At 38.9% G+C, this 17,555-nt stretch overlaps 1 protein-coding gene and 1 long non-coding RNA gene across 2 annotated transcripts; both read right to left on the bottom strand.

Annotated features, from left to right (window-relative positions):
• Window positions 1–3,671: 3,671 nt before the first annotated feature.
• Window positions 3,672–6,905, bottom strand: LOC140180975 (uncharacterized). The gene is made up of 2 exons (XM_072222988.1): window positions 5,969–6,905; window positions 3,672–4,328 (listed from the first exon to the last, which is right to left on the bottom strand). Exon 1 carries the CDS (start codon window positions 6,601–6,603, stop codon window positions 6,004–6,006), a length of 600 nt encoding a protein of 199 aa, XP_072079089.1. The 5' UTR covers window positions 6,604–6,905; the 3' UTR covers window positions 3,672–4,328; window positions 5,969–6,003.
• A 4,884-nt stretch (window positions 6,906–11,789) lies between these two features.
• LOC112766713 (uncharacterized) lies at window positions 11,790–17,188 on the bottom strand. Its single transcript, XR_003184521.3, has 3 exons — window positions 16,563–17,188; window positions 16,296–16,457; window positions 11,790–13,551 (listed from the first exon to the last, which is right to left on the bottom strand). It is a non-coding gene; the product is annotated as an uncharacterized lncRNA (long non-coding RNA).
• Window positions 17,189–17,555: the final 367 nt, after the last annotated feature.

Raw genomic sequence — 17,555 nt, 5'->3', positions numbered from 1 at the left:
GCATTTTGGCCAGTTTCACTGACCTTTTCTTCACTGTTTTATGGTAGTTTCATGCATTTTCTTAGTTAATAAGCAAGTTTTGGGTAGATAATCACTTACATCTTGATTCAAGCAAACATTGTGAATTTCATGTGATTTTATGAGAATCATGCATGAATTGAATGACAAATTGGATAATGCATGTCTCATAACTTGGATTAGAGCTTTGATGCACTTTATTTGCTTGGTTTCAGGACAAAGGAAGCAAGGAAGAGCCACATTAGCAGCCACGTTAATCTAATTAACGTGACCACTAACGTGGAATGAGAATAAACTTGCAATGTTAATGAAAAAAGTTATTGCCAATAACGCCTTCAAAACCATCATGGCCCACGTTAATTGCCACGTTAACTACATTAACGTGGTAGTTAACGTGGAGAGAAAGGGAGCTCCAGCGTTAGTGGTAAAAGTGAATACCACTAATGCTCCAAATTGGCAATTGGCCACGTTAAGAGTCACGTTAACTCAGTTAACGTGAACTCTAACGTGGAAAGGAAAGACAATGCCAACGTTAGTGACACTCACCTTTGTCACTAACGTTGGACTAAGCCCAATTGGCCACGTTAAGAGTCACGTTAACTACATTAACGTGAACTCTAACGTGGGAGGAGTAAGGAATCGCCAACGTTAGTGACACTCACCTTTGTCACTAATGTTGGACCAAGCCACTATGAGCCACATTAGTTGCCACGTTAATTGTATTAACGTGGAAGCTAATGTGGAGGAAAGAATTGATGAGGCAACGTTAGTGACACTCACCTTTGTCACTAACGTTGGAGATGGCAATCACCACCACGTTAGTGGCCACGTTAAGACAATTAACGTGAGGCACTAACGTGAGAAGGGGCGTTTGGAGCATTAGTGACAAAGGTAAGTGTCACCAACGCTCTCGAGGCTGAGGCATGCCCACGTTAAGAGCCACGTTAGTTATACTAAGATGGACTCTAACGTGAGAAAAGGGGGGCTAAGAGCAATGTTATTGGCAAAGGTAAACGCCAATAACGCTTGCGATGGACCAAGAGGCAACGTTAGTGGTCACGTTAGTGCCACTAACGTTGAAGTTAACATGAACCATGTTGGGCTAGGAACGTTAGTGAAAAAGGTGATTGTCACTAACGTTCTCGAACCCACATTTTCACTAAACGTTAACGCCACTAACGTCCTAGCTAAAGTCCATGCCTACTTCACACTTTCTCTGCAAGTAAAGCTGAGCCCACTGAAGATTTTAAACTGCTTCAACTCAAGATCCAAAGGCCCATATCCAAAGACTTGAAGAGCCAACTAGAAGATGAGAAGAGTAGTATATATAGGAGTAGTTTTGAACTAGAGAGGGAGAGCTTTTGGCCATTGGGAGAACTACTCTCTGTATAATTTTACTTTCTCTGCAACTTTTAGTTTTACTTTGAAAATGTATTTTCCATCTTTGCTTTCCATTCCTAGAGCTATGAACAACTAAACCCCTTTCATTGGGTTAGGGAGCTCTGTTGTAATTTGATGGATCAATAATAGTTTTCATTATTCTTCTTCTTTCTTTTCTCTTTATTTTACTAGAAAGCTTTCAATCTCCATCCAATTGGGTAGTTGTCTTAGAAAAGAAGCTATTCATACTTGGATCTCTTCGGAACCTTGGAAGAGGAATGAAGAGATCATGCTAGAAATGCTTTCTCATGTTGGACCAAATTGGGGTTTGGATGGATATAGTGACATATAATCCTACCAACATTTTGATTTTGGAATACATGTGGTATAATCAGTGACCACACTTTATCTCTTCTCATGAGCAACTAGACCAAGGAATTGGCTATTGATCAAGATTTGAGAGATTGAATTACCAAGGAATTGGAATTCAATCACTTAAGATTGCCAAGGAGATAAATGAATGCATTGATTGAGGAAGAGATGAAAATGAACTTGATCCGGAGAATACAACATCTCCTGAGCCCAATGAACTCCCCATTTCTGATCTTACCCATTCTCTTTACTTTCTGCCATTTACTTTTATGTTCATCTTCCCCATTTCCCATTTAAGATTCTGCAATTTACTTTCCATCATTTACATTCAGTCCTTTATTTCCAGTAATTACATTTCCTGCCATTTACTTTCCGCCATTTAATTTCCTGCAATTCTCCAATCAAATTCTGCTTAACTCAACTAGAACATTCCTCCAATTAAAGTTGCTTGACCAATCAATCTCTGTGGGATTCGACCTCACTCTATTGTGAGTTTTTACTTGACGATAATACGGTATACTTGCCAAGGGAAATTTATTGAGAGATAAGTTTTCGTGCATTAATGGTTTGTGAAGAACTCCATCAAAGCTTGAAGATATTAAGATTGAAGAATGGAGCTTATTGGAGACTCAAGCATTGGTTGATGTTCAAGGATAGCTTTAAGCACAAGCCACCTGTTCATACCCTGGGTCGAGTTATCCGACCTGGGATGTTTAGCGACAAAGCGACCGACCTCTTCAGGTTAGACTATCTGACCTCTTCTCAAAGAGCTCGGCCAAATTGCCAGGAAAGCCCAATAAAGGGCCCAAATAGAGGAACACGACCCAAATCCAAAGGCAGCCCAAGCCTATAGAGATAAGGGCGGTTCCCTTGAAGATAAGATGACCTCACTCAAAGATAAATATAAGATAATATAACTAACTTATCTTATCTAAAAAGGTCACTTCACACTACTATAAATACACTGGAGCACCCAGGTACCACCATCCTCCGGTGACGAAGGATCAACACTGCCACTAAGCCCAACAAGTCGGACACAACAGCTCCGACCAGTACCAGAGATCTCGTCCGAGATCGACCTATAGTTTCAGGTAACCCTCAGAACATTGGCGCTGTTGCCGGGGAACCTGGAAGTCATCCCACCACCATGGCGGACGACCATGACAACAACCACGATTCAGATCTAGAAGATAGAACGCCGCACAAGAACGCGGACACTACACCAAAAAATACTTCTCACATTAACAAAAACAATGATTCACCAAATACGGGAGCTGAAGTGGCGGAAATTGGCGAGTCAAGAATTGTTATAAGATATGCGTTGCAAGTATAGTTCTTAACCAACCAGAATTCCGCTTATCAATTTAGAAGGGTTGTCACGAAAATTAAAATTAAAATACTGGGAGTATGAATCCCAGGTCGTCTCCCAACGAGTTGCAGAAAGGTATGCTATTTATTAATCAGATATTTTCAAAAAGAGTTTGAGTTGAATAAACAGAAAATTATATTGGAGAAATTAAGTAATTTAAATAAAAGCCTTGACTGGGAGTAGATTAGTTGGAAGCCCTATTCTTGTTGCAGTACTCTCAAGATTAATTGATAATTGAAGGTTGTTCTGTTTAGTTATCCCTTACTAGGTAAGGGAAAGTCAAACAAGTTGGAATGCTGTTTCTATTCACAAGTCACAATCCGCTTACTTGGAAAGACTGGCGTTAGTGACTAGAGAGCAATCCAACAATAAACCCAATTACAATTTCTCTTTTGAGCATTCCAACTAAAGGGTTCCTTTCAATCAACTCCCCATCAAGTTAGGAAACTACTCGCTCATTGTGAATGTAGAACTCATAACATAGGAAAGGGAATTAAAGAAAGACATGATAAATAAAACTCAAGGGAATCAATTAAAAGTAAAAGTAACTCTTGTATTAATAAATTCTAAAATAATCCAATAGTAAAATTGAGTAAATTAAAGGACATGGAAGAGTAAAGCCAAGTAAAGAAAATGAACTAGAATGACGAAGTCTTGATGAGGTAATAACTCTTCTCAATATCCCAATGCAAAGAGCAATAGAAATTAAAATTCTATGAACTATGAATGTGTAGAGAGAAAACCGAGAGGAGGAGTAAAACTAGATCTAAAAAAACTAAAATTGTGTAGAATGAATGTTGTTGTTGGTTTCTACATGTTCTCTGGCTCTAGTCTGCTTTTCTGGGCCAAAAACTGGGTCAAAACAGGGCCCAAAATTGCCCCCAGCGAATTCTGCAGATTATGCAGATCGCGCACATCACGCGATCGCGTCATTCATGCGGACGCGTCATTCGGCGTTTTGCCCTGCCACGCGAGCGCGTCATCCACGCCTCCGCGTCACTTGTGCTATTATAATCCGCGTGGTTGCATGAGCCGTGCGGCCGCGTCACTGCGATTTCCTCTCTTCCGCGCGGTCGCGTGAGCCATGCGGCCGCGTCACTTCTCGCTGGTCATCTCCTCAATTTCTTATGTTCCTTCCATTTTTGCAAGCTTTCTTTCCAATCTCTAACTCATTCATGCCCTATAAAGCCTGAAACACTTAACACACAGATAACGGCATTGAATGGAATAAAGGAGAATTAAAATACATAATTAAAAGTCTCTAGGAAGCAAGTTTTCAGTCACGTAATAATTTTAGGAAGAAAATATAAATGCATGCTAATTATATGAATAAATGGGTAAAGATCATGATAAAACCACACAATTAAACACATTATAAACCATAAAATAGTGGTTTATCAACCTCCCCACACTTAAACATTAGCATGTCCTCATGCTTAGTTGAAGGAGATAAAACAGATGAGCAGGAACATGTAAAACTCATGTAATGCAATGCAACCTATATATGTGAATGCAACTATATGATTCTTGTCCACTTGATCAATAGTAAATAAGCTCTTCAAAACAATTACAAATCAAATTCTACTAATTCAATTCTCATACAGTAAGAACAGACAAAAATGCAAGAAGGCAGCTCATGAAAGCAGGGAACATAGAATTTCAAGCATTGAACCCTCACTGACGGTGTATGTACGCTCTAATCTCTCTAGTGTATAGGGCAATCACTCTATCCTTCTCTAATCATGCTCTCTAATTTTTGTTCTTCTCCTAATCAATCAACAACATTTAATATACCAATGCAAACATCATGAGGTCTTTTCAAGGTTGTAATGGGGCCAAGGTAATGGTAAGGATACACATATGGCTAAGTAAGCTTATAAACTGAATCTTTAATTAACCCAAGCCTTAACATAACCTATATATATATTCTATATAACTTTAGAATTCATACCTAGCTACCCAGAATTTCCCTTTCACATTCTATACTCATGTATCAACTTTCTATTTTAATTTTATCATACATGCATTGATGTTTGAATTCTTAACTTAACATTGGGGTAATTTTGTCCCCTGATTTATTTATTGAATATTTTTGGTTTTTTTAATATAAGCATAAAAATAAACATAGCTTATCAATGCACATAGATTTTTAATTCTTATAGTTTCACATGAGTAGGTATCCAAATTTCCATTATATTATCATGACACATTTCTTTATTATCTTTTGTTCCCACAATTTCCCATACTTAATTAGCACACACAATTCTATCTTAAGCTAACCAAAGATTCAATTTGGGATATATAATTGTTTTTCCGCTTAAGGCTAGTAATATGGTAAAATATAGAACAAATGGGATTTAAAGACTCAAAGTGGCTAACAAAGGTAATTGAAAGGGTAGGCTTAATTTGGATAAGTGAGCTAAACAAATAATGGCCTCAATCATATGCAAACATATAAATATAATAAACATTGGACATATAGGATGAAACAAAATATAGATTACAATCATAGAGAAGCAAACACACAAGAATAAAATAATTATGGTTAAATAATGTAACCATGCATAAAGGCTCAAATCTCACAGGTTGTGTGTTCTTTAGCTCAAAAATCATGTTCCAAATACAACTTCAAGCAAATTTAACATAAAAATTTTAATTAAAATTAGTGAAATTTTGTTCCAAAAATAGAGTCTTAGAAGAAACTTATTGTCTTTTCAATCAAGTAGAACATGCATGCAACTAATCTATTACTATGCAATTTATCCTATTCTATAAAAGAAAAACTAACTAAATATCCTAATTTATTGGTGTTTAGGGAAGAGAAATTACCTCCGAAAGTCAGGTACTGATCGACCTCCCCACACTTAAGGCTTTGCACCGTCCTCGGTGCCATCTGTCAGAAACAAAGGTGGGCTGGTAGCAGTATCTCCATAGTCGGGGCCATCATGGCTTCCTGTGCTGGTAAAGGACGTGGAGTCCGGGGTGTCTGAGTCCTTGAATTTTCCCAAAATCAGCTCCTTGAGGTATGTAAATCGGTGCTTGTTACGGCGCTCTCTCATCTTAGCTTTGTGTTCTTGCCGATCCAACCTTTTGAGTATCTGATGGAGCAGTTGGTCTGTTGTAGGTGCTTGTGGTGTTGAAGAAGAAATATCTGCAACCAGTTTAGTAGGATGGCTTGTGGTGGCTGGTGGAGGTCTGATGTATTTCCCGTTAGGGACATACTGATCATCCCGTGGGAGCATGGCTTTGGTGTCCCCTGCTCTGAAGGAGACTCCGGCTACTGAGACAAGATATGAGACCAAGGCGGGAAAAGGTAAGTTGTCCGCAATTTGTACATGTCCCATGGCATTCCGGATGTGTCTTGGTAGGTTCAGAGGTTGGTCTGTAAGGATGCACCATAGTAGGACGGCCATGTCTGCAGTGAAGGAGGACTCGTGAGTGCTCGGAAAGACGTAATGGGACATGATCTGTGCCCATACGTGAGCCTCCAAGGTAAGTGCTGAAGCCGAAATTCCCTTAGGGCGGGTATGATGGTATCTGTAGATCCATCTGCTGCCAGGTAATGCGATAACTCTGAGAACAGCGTCCCAGTCAAATTGGTATATCTGGCGCTTGAGTGCGGCTTCTTGAAAGGCGTCCAATCCTTCTGGAATAGGGGGAAGACCTAGAGCTCTTTGAATGGCCTCTTCTGTAATGGGGACTTGCTTCTGATGGACAAAGACAGACTGCAGGGTTGGCAGGTAGAAGTTGGAGTAGAACTCGACTACCTAAGAAAGATTGACCTGCCTCGGCTGTCTCTGTAGGAAACCCCATTGTCTTTGTGTAATTTGCGGCTCAACAAAGGTAGCAATATGGTTTGGAAAGAGAAGAAGGTATTCGTTGTTGTAACTCCTTTCTGCCAGGATGGGGAACATCTGCTCACATTAGCGATTGGGAAATCGCGCAGTGTCCTTTGCTGGGAAGGCTTTTTCTTTATCATCAACCTTTATAATCCTCTTAGTTCTTTTTGTTGAGGGTATAACCGCAGTTGAAGAGGGCTCTGCCACTAGTGCTCTCTTTGTTCCTCTCCTTGCTGTAGATTTGGGAGTAGCTTTCTCTTTGCCCTTCTTGGTGGCCATTCTGAAAAAGAGAAGAGAAAGTAAATAAAATTCAAAGAGATAGAGCAAGGAAGAGAACGGAAAAGGGTGGTTATGAATGCACATTAAAAGGTAAATGATGTTAACACATGGTCATGACTACATGTGAAAAGTCATCAACGGAAAATAGTTAGTGCATATGATGACAAGTGAATGCAAGATGTTTATTGGCATGTTGGCAAAGGCATGAGTAGCATAGATAAAGCATCACTCGTAACAAACCATCACGTTTGTATTGACAATTAATTTTAATTAATACAATAGTAAAGGGAATTTGTGAAAAGCAAGCATTGAATAGTAGGATAATATAGAAAAATGCATAATGCCATATGGGCTTTTTCACAAATACATAGCATGCATGGTAAATAGGGTATGGAAAGTATGAAAGTGAACATGCAAGCAATCCTTTTAAAATATATATATATAATTGTCAAACAATTTAACAACAATCCACAAGCATATAATGAGAAATAATGACTCAAATAAATTTCCAACACCAAGTAAAAAGGAAAAAGAAAGAAAAAGAAAATAGGAATAGTGAAAGTAAAAAGAAAAGAAAAGAAGATAACATATAAAAATAAGAAGAAAAGTAGAAAACTAAAGAGGGAAGAAGAAAAAAGAAAAACCTTGTTAATGGGGGTGAGAGAGAGAGTGAGAGTGTAAAAAGTGAGAAAGAAGAAAGAAGGAAGAAGGGAGGAGGAAGAAATAAGGAGGGGAAAGAGAAAATAGGATTCGGGGGGGAAAAAGATAAGATAAGTGGCAAATCAGGGAAGCTGTGCGGCACAATCGACGCGGTCGCGTGGGGCACGCAGTCGTGCAACTGGCGCTTATACTGATTGACGCGGTCGCGTCGGTCACGCGATCGCGTGACCCGTTTTATGCCACTAGTGCGAGGGCAGCCTCGCTCTCGCACAACTCTCTGTTCAAAATTTTATTTTCGCCAAATCTGGGGTGACGCGATCGCGTGGGGCATGCGATCGCGTGAGTGGCCATTAGAGGGATATGACGCGGTCGCGTCGGTCACGCGACCGCGTGGGAAGAATTGTGCGTTCAGCACCAATCCAGCACCACTCTAGCACAACTTTCGGTCGTGCACCCTTTTTACGTCGAAATCCAGGGCACGCGGTCGCATGGGTCACGCGGTCGCGTGAGAGGCCAATGTTCCCATGGGACGCGAACGCGTCGGCGACGCGGTCGCGTGGGACGATTTGTGCCACTGGCACGCCTCCAGCCACACTCCTGCGTGACTCTCTGTTCACTTTCTTATACTTCTGATCCACCTGCGACGCGGACGCGTCAATGATGCAGTCGCGTCCCGTAAAAATTTTTTTTTATATATAAAAGTATGGAAATGCAGATGCATGAAATGCACTAATAAGGAGAAGAGTTATTGAATAGGAAAACTAAAAATAAAGAAAAGAACGATCATACCATGGTGGGTTGTCTCCCACCTAACACTTTGCTTTAACATCTGTAAGTTGGACGCTCCACTAGCTCAGGCTTTGGCTATGTGGGGATCTTCCAAGAGGAAGATCTCGAGCTCCTTGTTTTTCTTCATCTGCTCGCCATGGTAAAGCTTTAAACGATGTCCATTGACTTTGATAAGTTCAAAGCTTGAAGGATGGCTTAGGTGATAAACTCCGTACGGTTCGACCTTCTCTACTCTGTATGGACCTTCCCATCTTGATCTCAACTTGCCTGGCATGAGCCTCAGTCGAGATTTGTAAAGGAGGACTAAGTCCCCAGGTTGGAACTCTTTTCTCTTGATGTGCTGATCATGTACAGCCTTCATCTTCTCCTTGTATAGTCTTGAGTTCTCATAAGCTTCTACGCAAAGGCTTTCCAGTTCTTGCGGTTGTAATTTCCTTTCAGCTCCGGCATTCTTAATTCCCATGTTGCACTCCTTTACTGCCCAAAAGGCTTTGTGCTCTACTTCAACAGGGAGATGACAAGCTTTTCCATAAACTAAGCGGAAAGAACTCATCCCAATGGGTGTTTTGTATGCTGTTCTATATACCCAGAGTGCATCTTGTAGCCTGGTGCTCCAATCTCTTCTATGAGGTTTGACTATCTTCTACAAGATACGCTTTATCTCTCTGTTTGACACCTCGGCTTGCCCATTAGTCTGAGGATGGTAGGCTGTTGCAACCTTATGAATTATTCCATGCTTCTTCATTAATCCTGTTAGTCTCCTGTTACAAAAATGGGTGCCTTGATCGCTCACGATTGCTCGTGGTGATCCAAAGCGACAAATAATGTGGTTTCTCACAAAGGAAACAACAGTGTTAGCATCATTAGTGTGGGTGGAAATTGCTTCCACCCATTTGGAAACGTAATCCACAGCTAACAATATATAAAAATAACCATTAGAATTTGGAAATGCACCCATGAAGTCAATGCCCCAAACATCAAAAATTTCACAGAAAAGCATAATTTGTTGAGGCATCTCATCCCTCTTGGATATATTACTAAATTTTTGGCATGGGAAACAAGATTTACAAAATTCAGCAGTGTCTCTAAAAAGAGTAGGCCACCAGAATCCACAGTCTAAGATTTTTCTAGCTGTTCTTTGAGGGCCAAAATGTCCTCCACTCTCAGATGAGTGACAGGCCTCTAAGATGGACTGGAATTCTGATTGAGGCACACACCGTCTAATTACCTGGTCAGCGCCACATCTCCATAAATATGGGTCATCCCACATATAATATTTAGACTCACTTTTCAGCTTGTCTCTTTGATGCTTAGAAAAGTTTGGAGGAAAGGTGCGGCTAACTAGATAATTAGCTACAGGTGCATACCAAGGGACTACCTCAGATACTGCTTGCAGGTTATCAAATGGGAAATTATCAGCTATAGGAGTGGGATCATCTGTAATGTGCTCAAGGCGACTTAAATGGTCTGCCACTAAATTTTGGTTACCACTCCTATCCTTAATTTCTAAATCAAATTCTTGTAATAGCAGTATCCAACGTATAAGCCTTGGTTTGGACTCCTTTTTAGCTAATAGATATTTTAGAGCTGCGTGGTCTGAGTACACTACTACCGTCGTACCAAGTAAATAGGCTCGGAATTTATCCAGAGCAAAAACAATAGCAAGAAGCTCTTTCTCAGTAGTAGTGTAATTGGACTGAGCGGCATCTAAAGTTTTAAACGCATAAGCAATAACAAAGGGGTCCTTACCTTCACGCTAAGCCAGTGCTGCTCCTACTGCATGGTTGGAAGCGTCGCACATTATTTCAAATGGTTGGCTCCAGTCTGGTCCTCTCACAATTGGAGCTTGAGTCAGGGCGGTCTTCAGCTTATCAAATGCTTGTATGCAATCCTCACTGAACTCGAACTCAATATCCTTCTGCAGTAGTCTAGATAAGGGAAGTGCTACCTTACTGAAGTCCTTAATGAATCTCCTATAAAAACCTGCATGGCCTAGGAACGAACGGACTTCCCTTACAGAGGAGGGGTAAGGTAAACTAGAAATAACATCCACCTTTGCTGGATCTACAGAAATGCCAGTATTAGATACAACATGTCCTAGTACAATCCCTTGTTTAACCATAAAGTGATATTTTTTAAAATTTAATACAAGGTTTGTATTGACATATCTATCTAATACTCTACATAATCCATCTAAGCAAAGGCTAAAAGAATCACCATAAACGCTAAAGTCATCCATAAAAACTTCCATACAGTCCTCAATAAGATCAGAGAAAAGACTCATCATGCACCTTTGGAAGGTAGCTGGTGCATTGCACAGGCCAAAGGGCATTCTCTTGTAAGCATAAGTCCCAAAAGGACATGTAAAAGTAGTCTTTTCCTGATCCTCAGGAGCTATATGAATCTAGAAATATCATGTTTAACCATCTAAAAAGCAATAATGTGATTTACCTGACAGGCATCTCAACCAAGCCACTCGTAAGGATAGTTATAAAATATGCGTTGCAAGTATAGTTCTTAACCAACCAGAATTCCGCTTATCAATTTAGAAGGGTTGTCACAAAAATTAAAATTAAAATACTGGGAGTATGAATCCCAGATCGTCTCCGAACGAGTTGCAGAAAGGTGTGCTATTTTATTAATCAGATGTTTTCAAAAAGAGTTTGAGTTGAATAAACAGGAAATTAAATTGGAGAAATTAAGTAATTTAGATGAAAGCCTTGACTGGGAGTAGATTAGTTGGAAGCCATATTCTTGTTGCAGTACTCTCAAGATTAATTGATAATTGAAGGTTGTTCTATTTAGTTATCCCTTACTAGGTAAGGGAAACTCAAACAAGTTGGAATGATGTTTCTATTCACAAGTCCCAATCCGCTTACTTGGAAGGACTGGCGTTAGTGACTAGAGAGCAATCCAACAATAAACCCAATTACAATTTCTCTTTTGAGCATTCCAACTCAAGGGTTCCTTTCAATCAACTCTCCATCAAGTTAGGAAACTACTCGCTCATTGTGAATGTAGAACTCATAACATAGGAAAGGGAATTAAAGAAAGACATGATAAATAAAACTCAAGGAAATCAATTAAAAATAAAAGTAACTCTTGTATTAATAAATTCTAAAATAATCCAATAGTAAAATTGAGTAAATTAAAGGACATGGAAGAGTAAAGCCAAGTAAAGAAAACGAACTAGAATGACAAAGTCTTGATGAGGTAATAACTCTTCTCAATATCCCAATGCAAAGAGCAATGGAAGTTTAAATCCTAAGAACTATGAATGTGTAGAGAGAAAACCTAGAGGAGGAGTAAAACTAGATCTAAAAAAACTAAAATTGTGTAGAATGAATGTTATTGTTGGTTTCTGCATGTTCTCTGGCTCTAGTCTGCTTTTCTGGGCCGAAAATTGGGTCAAAACAGGGCCCAAAATCGCCCCCAGCGAATTCTGCAGATTATGCAGATCGCGCACGTCACGCGATCGCGTCATTCATGCGGACGCATCATTTGGCGTTTTGCCCTGCCATGCGAGCGCGTCGTCCACGCCTCCGCGTCACCTGTGCTATTCCAATCCGCGCGGTTGCGTGAGCCGTGCGGCCGCGTCACTGCGATTTCCTCTCTTCCGCGCGGTCGCGTGAGCCATGCGGCCGCATCACTTCTCGTTGGTCATCTCCTCAATTTCTTATGTTCCTTCCATTTTTGCAAGCTTCCTTTCCAATCTCCAACTCATTCATGCCCTATAAAGCTTGAAACACTTAACACACAGATCACGGCATCGAATAGAATAAAGGAGAATTAAAATACATAATTAAAAGTGTCTAGGAAGCAAGTTTTCAATCATGTAATAATTTTAGTAAGGAAATATAAATGCATGCTAATTATATGAATAAGCGGGTAAAGATCATGATAAAGTCACACAATTAAACACATTATAAACCATAAAATAGTGGTTTATCAGCAGTCATGGAAGCACTTCAAGATCGCTTGAAGCAACTCGAAAAGGAGGTAGAGCATCAACGACAAGCTGAGAGAGACCTACGAAGGGAAGTTAGACGATGCCATGAGTTAGAGGACAAGCTCCTAAAACTCGAAGCCGATCTCAAAACCAAGACTACTCGATCCGGTCACGAAAACGACTCCCGTAAGGACCAAGATCCATTCACCAAAGAGATTATGAAGGCTAAAATCCCAAAAGACTTTAAACTTCCCGACATGACTCTGTATGATGGCACTACAGATGCTGGCCATCATCTCAGCAATTTTAGAAGTAGAATGTACCTCACCGATGCCTCAGATGTAGTTCGCTGCAAAGCCTTTCCGACTACTCTAACAAAGACAGCAATTAGATGGTTCGACAACCTACCTCCTAGGTCCATCTCAAGCTTCGACGACTTAGCCAAGAAGTTTTTGGCCAGGTTCTCCATCCAAAAAGATAAGGCTAAGCACGCCCCAAGTGTAACGTCCCGTCCAGTAAAATACCTTGCTTAAGTCAGGGTATTTCCACTAGAAAGAACATTACGTAACCTTCTCTAGTATTAACTACTTAATTATCGAGCCTTTGTATCGAGTTCGCGTTTCAATTTTAAGAAAATTCTAGAAAATTTTGTTCTTTTATTCATTAAAGTCATAATTCAAACATTCACAAATAATAATAATCACATAAATATTATTGATAATAATTCTTATACAAAAGAGACCAAATAAAACTCAAATACAATATACTAAATCTACCCCTCTATGTAAAATAAACTCTCAAGGGACAATAGCGAGGGGACTCTATGAAAGCAATTAAGACCATAAAGAAAGCCTACTGATCGCTCGCAGCTTCAAATTGCGTCTTCAAACCTGTCGCTGAAAGGGTGGAAAATTTGGGGATGAAAACCAAACCACATGTTCTCAGTAGAGGTCGAGAATGCCGTGAAAGTAAAGAATAAAGCGCAAATAGTTAATTTCATTTAGAGACATTGAAAAGAAAACTATTTTCATTCGCAGTATTCATCGCTCGCCTTATATAAACTTCTTTTGAAAACCAATGGCTCAACTTTCAAAAATCTAAAACCTTCTTAGAAGCATCAATTAATTACCCAAAATCCTAAACCCATATTTTACTTTATATACGTCTTAAAAGTTTTCCTAGACTGTATGAATGACTAATTTGTTCCAAGCATAGGTTCATTAAGTCTATGCTGAACCAGCTCAATCTTTCATACTTTACTAAACCTCAAACACAAACCAATCATGGCCTTAGGCCCAAGCAATTCAATCAACACCCAATTCACTACAACCCAGCCAATCAGATACAACCACAAGTAAAGAGATTCAAACACAATCAAGAGCAATTACATCAAGTATAGCAATTAGCAGTTAAACATAATTATTCACATAGGCAAACCAATTACAATATACAAACCCAAACAATGTCACATAGATGCATATAATGCATGCCTGTCCTACTGGCCATGAGCTCACGCGTCGGTTATGTTGCCAGACCCGACTCGGATAAGCGGGATTAGACCACCATCCTTATCCGTAGGTTCCATAGACAAGCGGGAATTAAACCACCATCCTTGCCCGGAACACGCAAGCGGGATTAAACCACCGTCCTTGCCTCCACAGTAAGCGGGATTAAACCACCATCCTTACTGGGTACATAAAATAATATGCAAGTGGGATCACACCACCGTCCTTGCTGAACAATTTATCAATACGTGAGCGGGATAAAACCACCGTCCTCACTGCAGGCGGGACAAAACCACCATCCCTGCACAATGGTTTACGCACTGAACAAGCGGGACTGGACCCACGCCCATACCAACAATCTCATAAACCAAATATTCTTTTCTCAAAAGAAACATTGAAGTTATTATCATTAAATAAGCCTTAAATATTTATTTTGATCAAGTCCTTATATTTTTTATAAAATTTGGACATAATCTCCTTTAAAAATAGGACTTATCCACCTTTACGGGTTCCTTCTTTCTCAACAATTCATCAGCCTCTTTCAGCATTTGCCACAGCAATATATTCCCAAAAATATTTGATAATAGAAAATCTATTTCTTAAATTCCATATCCAAAATAATTACCAACACAACTTGGCAGCCTGATTTCCATTTTGTTTTTAAAATATCAAATGAATTCGGAATTACGCAAACTTTAAATCCATGCGACCATCTCGGATTAAACTTTCTATTAAATCAAAAATCATAATTTTTCGTTGTCTCTAGCTTCGGGAATATAAGCAAAACCGTGACTGTTCTGCAGTATTTTAAATCCAAAAGACAGCAGCACCATACAACATTTGAAATTTCATATAAAATCCAAATTAAATCCAACCACCTTCAAAATTAATGTGGTTAAACATAACTCATCGAAATTTCTTTATAAATTGGTTCCAGAGTCATACCATTTTTAATGAAGGAGTTACGTAGCTTGAAACTTAGGTAATTTTCTGCAGAATTCTGTTTTACAAATCATTGAACACAACCTCTTCCAAGTCCCATAACTCACTTATTAAAACATGGAAAATCCTGAAATTTAAATCACATATACTAAACATACTTAATTTTCACCTCCAATTAGTTGCATCTCAATATCTATCCAGGATCAAAAGTTATAAACTCCCAAAGTTACTAATTTAAGAAAACAGAATCTGGCTTTTTCTGCATAATGCATCATCTTTCAAAAATTCATATCTTTAAAACTACAAGTACAATTGTTCTGAAATTTTACGGCATTTAAATAATAGGAATAAAGTTTTATTTAAAATTGGTTCCATTTCAAAATTCAAACTGCAGAATTTCCAATAGAGGAATCAAGTTGCTGCTGCGTTAAACGTTCTGCAGAAAAACCAGTTTTGACATCCATGATTCAAAAATTCATCATAAATCATAAACTTAGTGAAAAAGTCTCAAATTCAGCAATCCAGTTCCCTATATCCCCAAGCTCAATCCGGACTTGGTCCCACGCAATTCCGATAATCACAGAAATAGTTATCGTTCTTCAAAGTTTCCGGCTTCCTTTAAAAATAATGCAGAAAATCAAGTTTTACATTTTAACTTTGAAAAATCATAACTAGTTCTATAATTAATTCAAACTTCTCAAAATTGAGTCCCAACAACAACTTTTATTATACTTTACTCAGCCTTTGCTCTTATATCATTTCGATTATCGTTGAATAACTGATTCACTTCCAAAGTCACCTTTTAATTTCAAAAATCAGTTTTTCAGCAATCTATTTAGTATTCAAAATCCAACCCTTCAAAACCCCTCAAAACCAATTCCAAATCAATCACCGACCAAGTTCATTAACATTACAATATACCAAATAACAACTCAACGGCAACAAATCCAACATAACCCATTAAAATTCAGAAATTCTCAATAATCAGTCATCAAGCAATTCCCAATCCACATAATCAATCAATATCACAAAGCAACAATTCCAAATCACAATCTCAACCATTCCAATCACAATTTCAGCCACAATTCAATAATTACATAATCAATCAATTACTCACAGCTATTAAATCTATTTGCAGTTATTCAATAAACCTTGTAGGCATTCTTAAATTGAAATCGTTTTAAACCCCCTACCTCGATGTCGTAATCGCAGGATTTAACACAGCAATTCCCTTTATTCCTAATTCGTGGTAGCAACTGCAACAGTGATATCGAAGACCCTCTGCAGCAACGATGTCATCAATAATCGCGATAATGGTGGCAAGACCGAAACAAAAACATTTTTGGGCATTTTTCCTATAACAATGAAGCGGCAAGCAGAGATAACAATAATCAAAATAGGTTGTGAATAATACAGATTCAGATACAAGGATGAAGGAGGCTGTGGTAACCGAGCAATACCAGGGCAGGACTGAAATAGTTCACAGCAACAACGCGGATGATGCTTCTCGGACGGCGGACTCCCTCAACAGCACTAGCAAGTGCATCAGTGGCAGAACGACTCTCTTCTCTCATCACGTCACTCCTACCCTATCTGCCCTGTTCGATGGTAACGATGACAGTTAGGGTTCCTCCCACCCGTGGCCCCTTCGATGGCGCCGACTTCGTTAATGGTAGCGGCGGCGACGATGATCCTGGACGGAATCGGCGGTAGCCTCTCTTCTACGCGCGACAACTCCAGTAAATGTCAACAGCAGCTACGCGTCTCCCTATTCGTCGCTCTTTTCTTCTCTCTACGCGCAATAGCTTCGATTGATAATAGTAGCAGCGACGGGTGCACGAGGATAGTGAGATCGAAGCCTTCTTCCTTCCGTGAGCTCTGATCTTCATTCCTCCCTTTGACCCTTTCTGTTTTTGTTTTCCCCCTTTCTCCCTCTGTGTCTCGCTCTCTCTCGATCTTTCTTTCTCTAATTTTTTGAATCAAATTCTGATTTTCATTTAGAAATTTGTGGTTTACATTAGCTATGGATGAATGGCTCATAATAAAGCAATACGTGGATCTCTGGAGAAAGGATGGGTGGTAGTGTAAGTTTGTTAGTGTAATTGGTCAAGGAGTTTATGTATTAGATACTAACAGTACGTATAAAATAAAAAACATAAGACTAGGAAAAATATATATACGAGTAATCTAACAATTTTACAAAATATTTATGTTAGAAAAAAATTTAGAATTTAAATATAATGCTATAAAGATTAATTTTAAAACGCATAAGATTTTATCTATCTATCTATTAACGAGTTCAAATAATTATTTGTAATTTAAATTATAAAATAAGCATACTAATCACATTTTATAAAATACGGTTTAAATCCCAAAAATATCCATTATTTAGATTATACGATATAATTTTTCATTACTTTCCTATTACCAAAACATTAATTCCAATTTATATA

The sequence above is a fragment of the Arachis hypogaea genome, chromosome 17 (genome assembly GCF_003086295.3).
Source record: "Arachis hypogaea cultivar Tifrunner chromosome 17, arahy.Tifrunner.gnm2.J5K5, whole genome shotgun sequence".
In the NCBI taxonomy this organism is placed as follows: Eukaryota; Viridiplantae; Streptophyta; class Magnoliopsida; order Fabales; family Fabaceae; genus Arachis; species Arachis hypogaea.
This window is presented reverse-complemented; position numbering and strand designations above follow the sequence as displayed.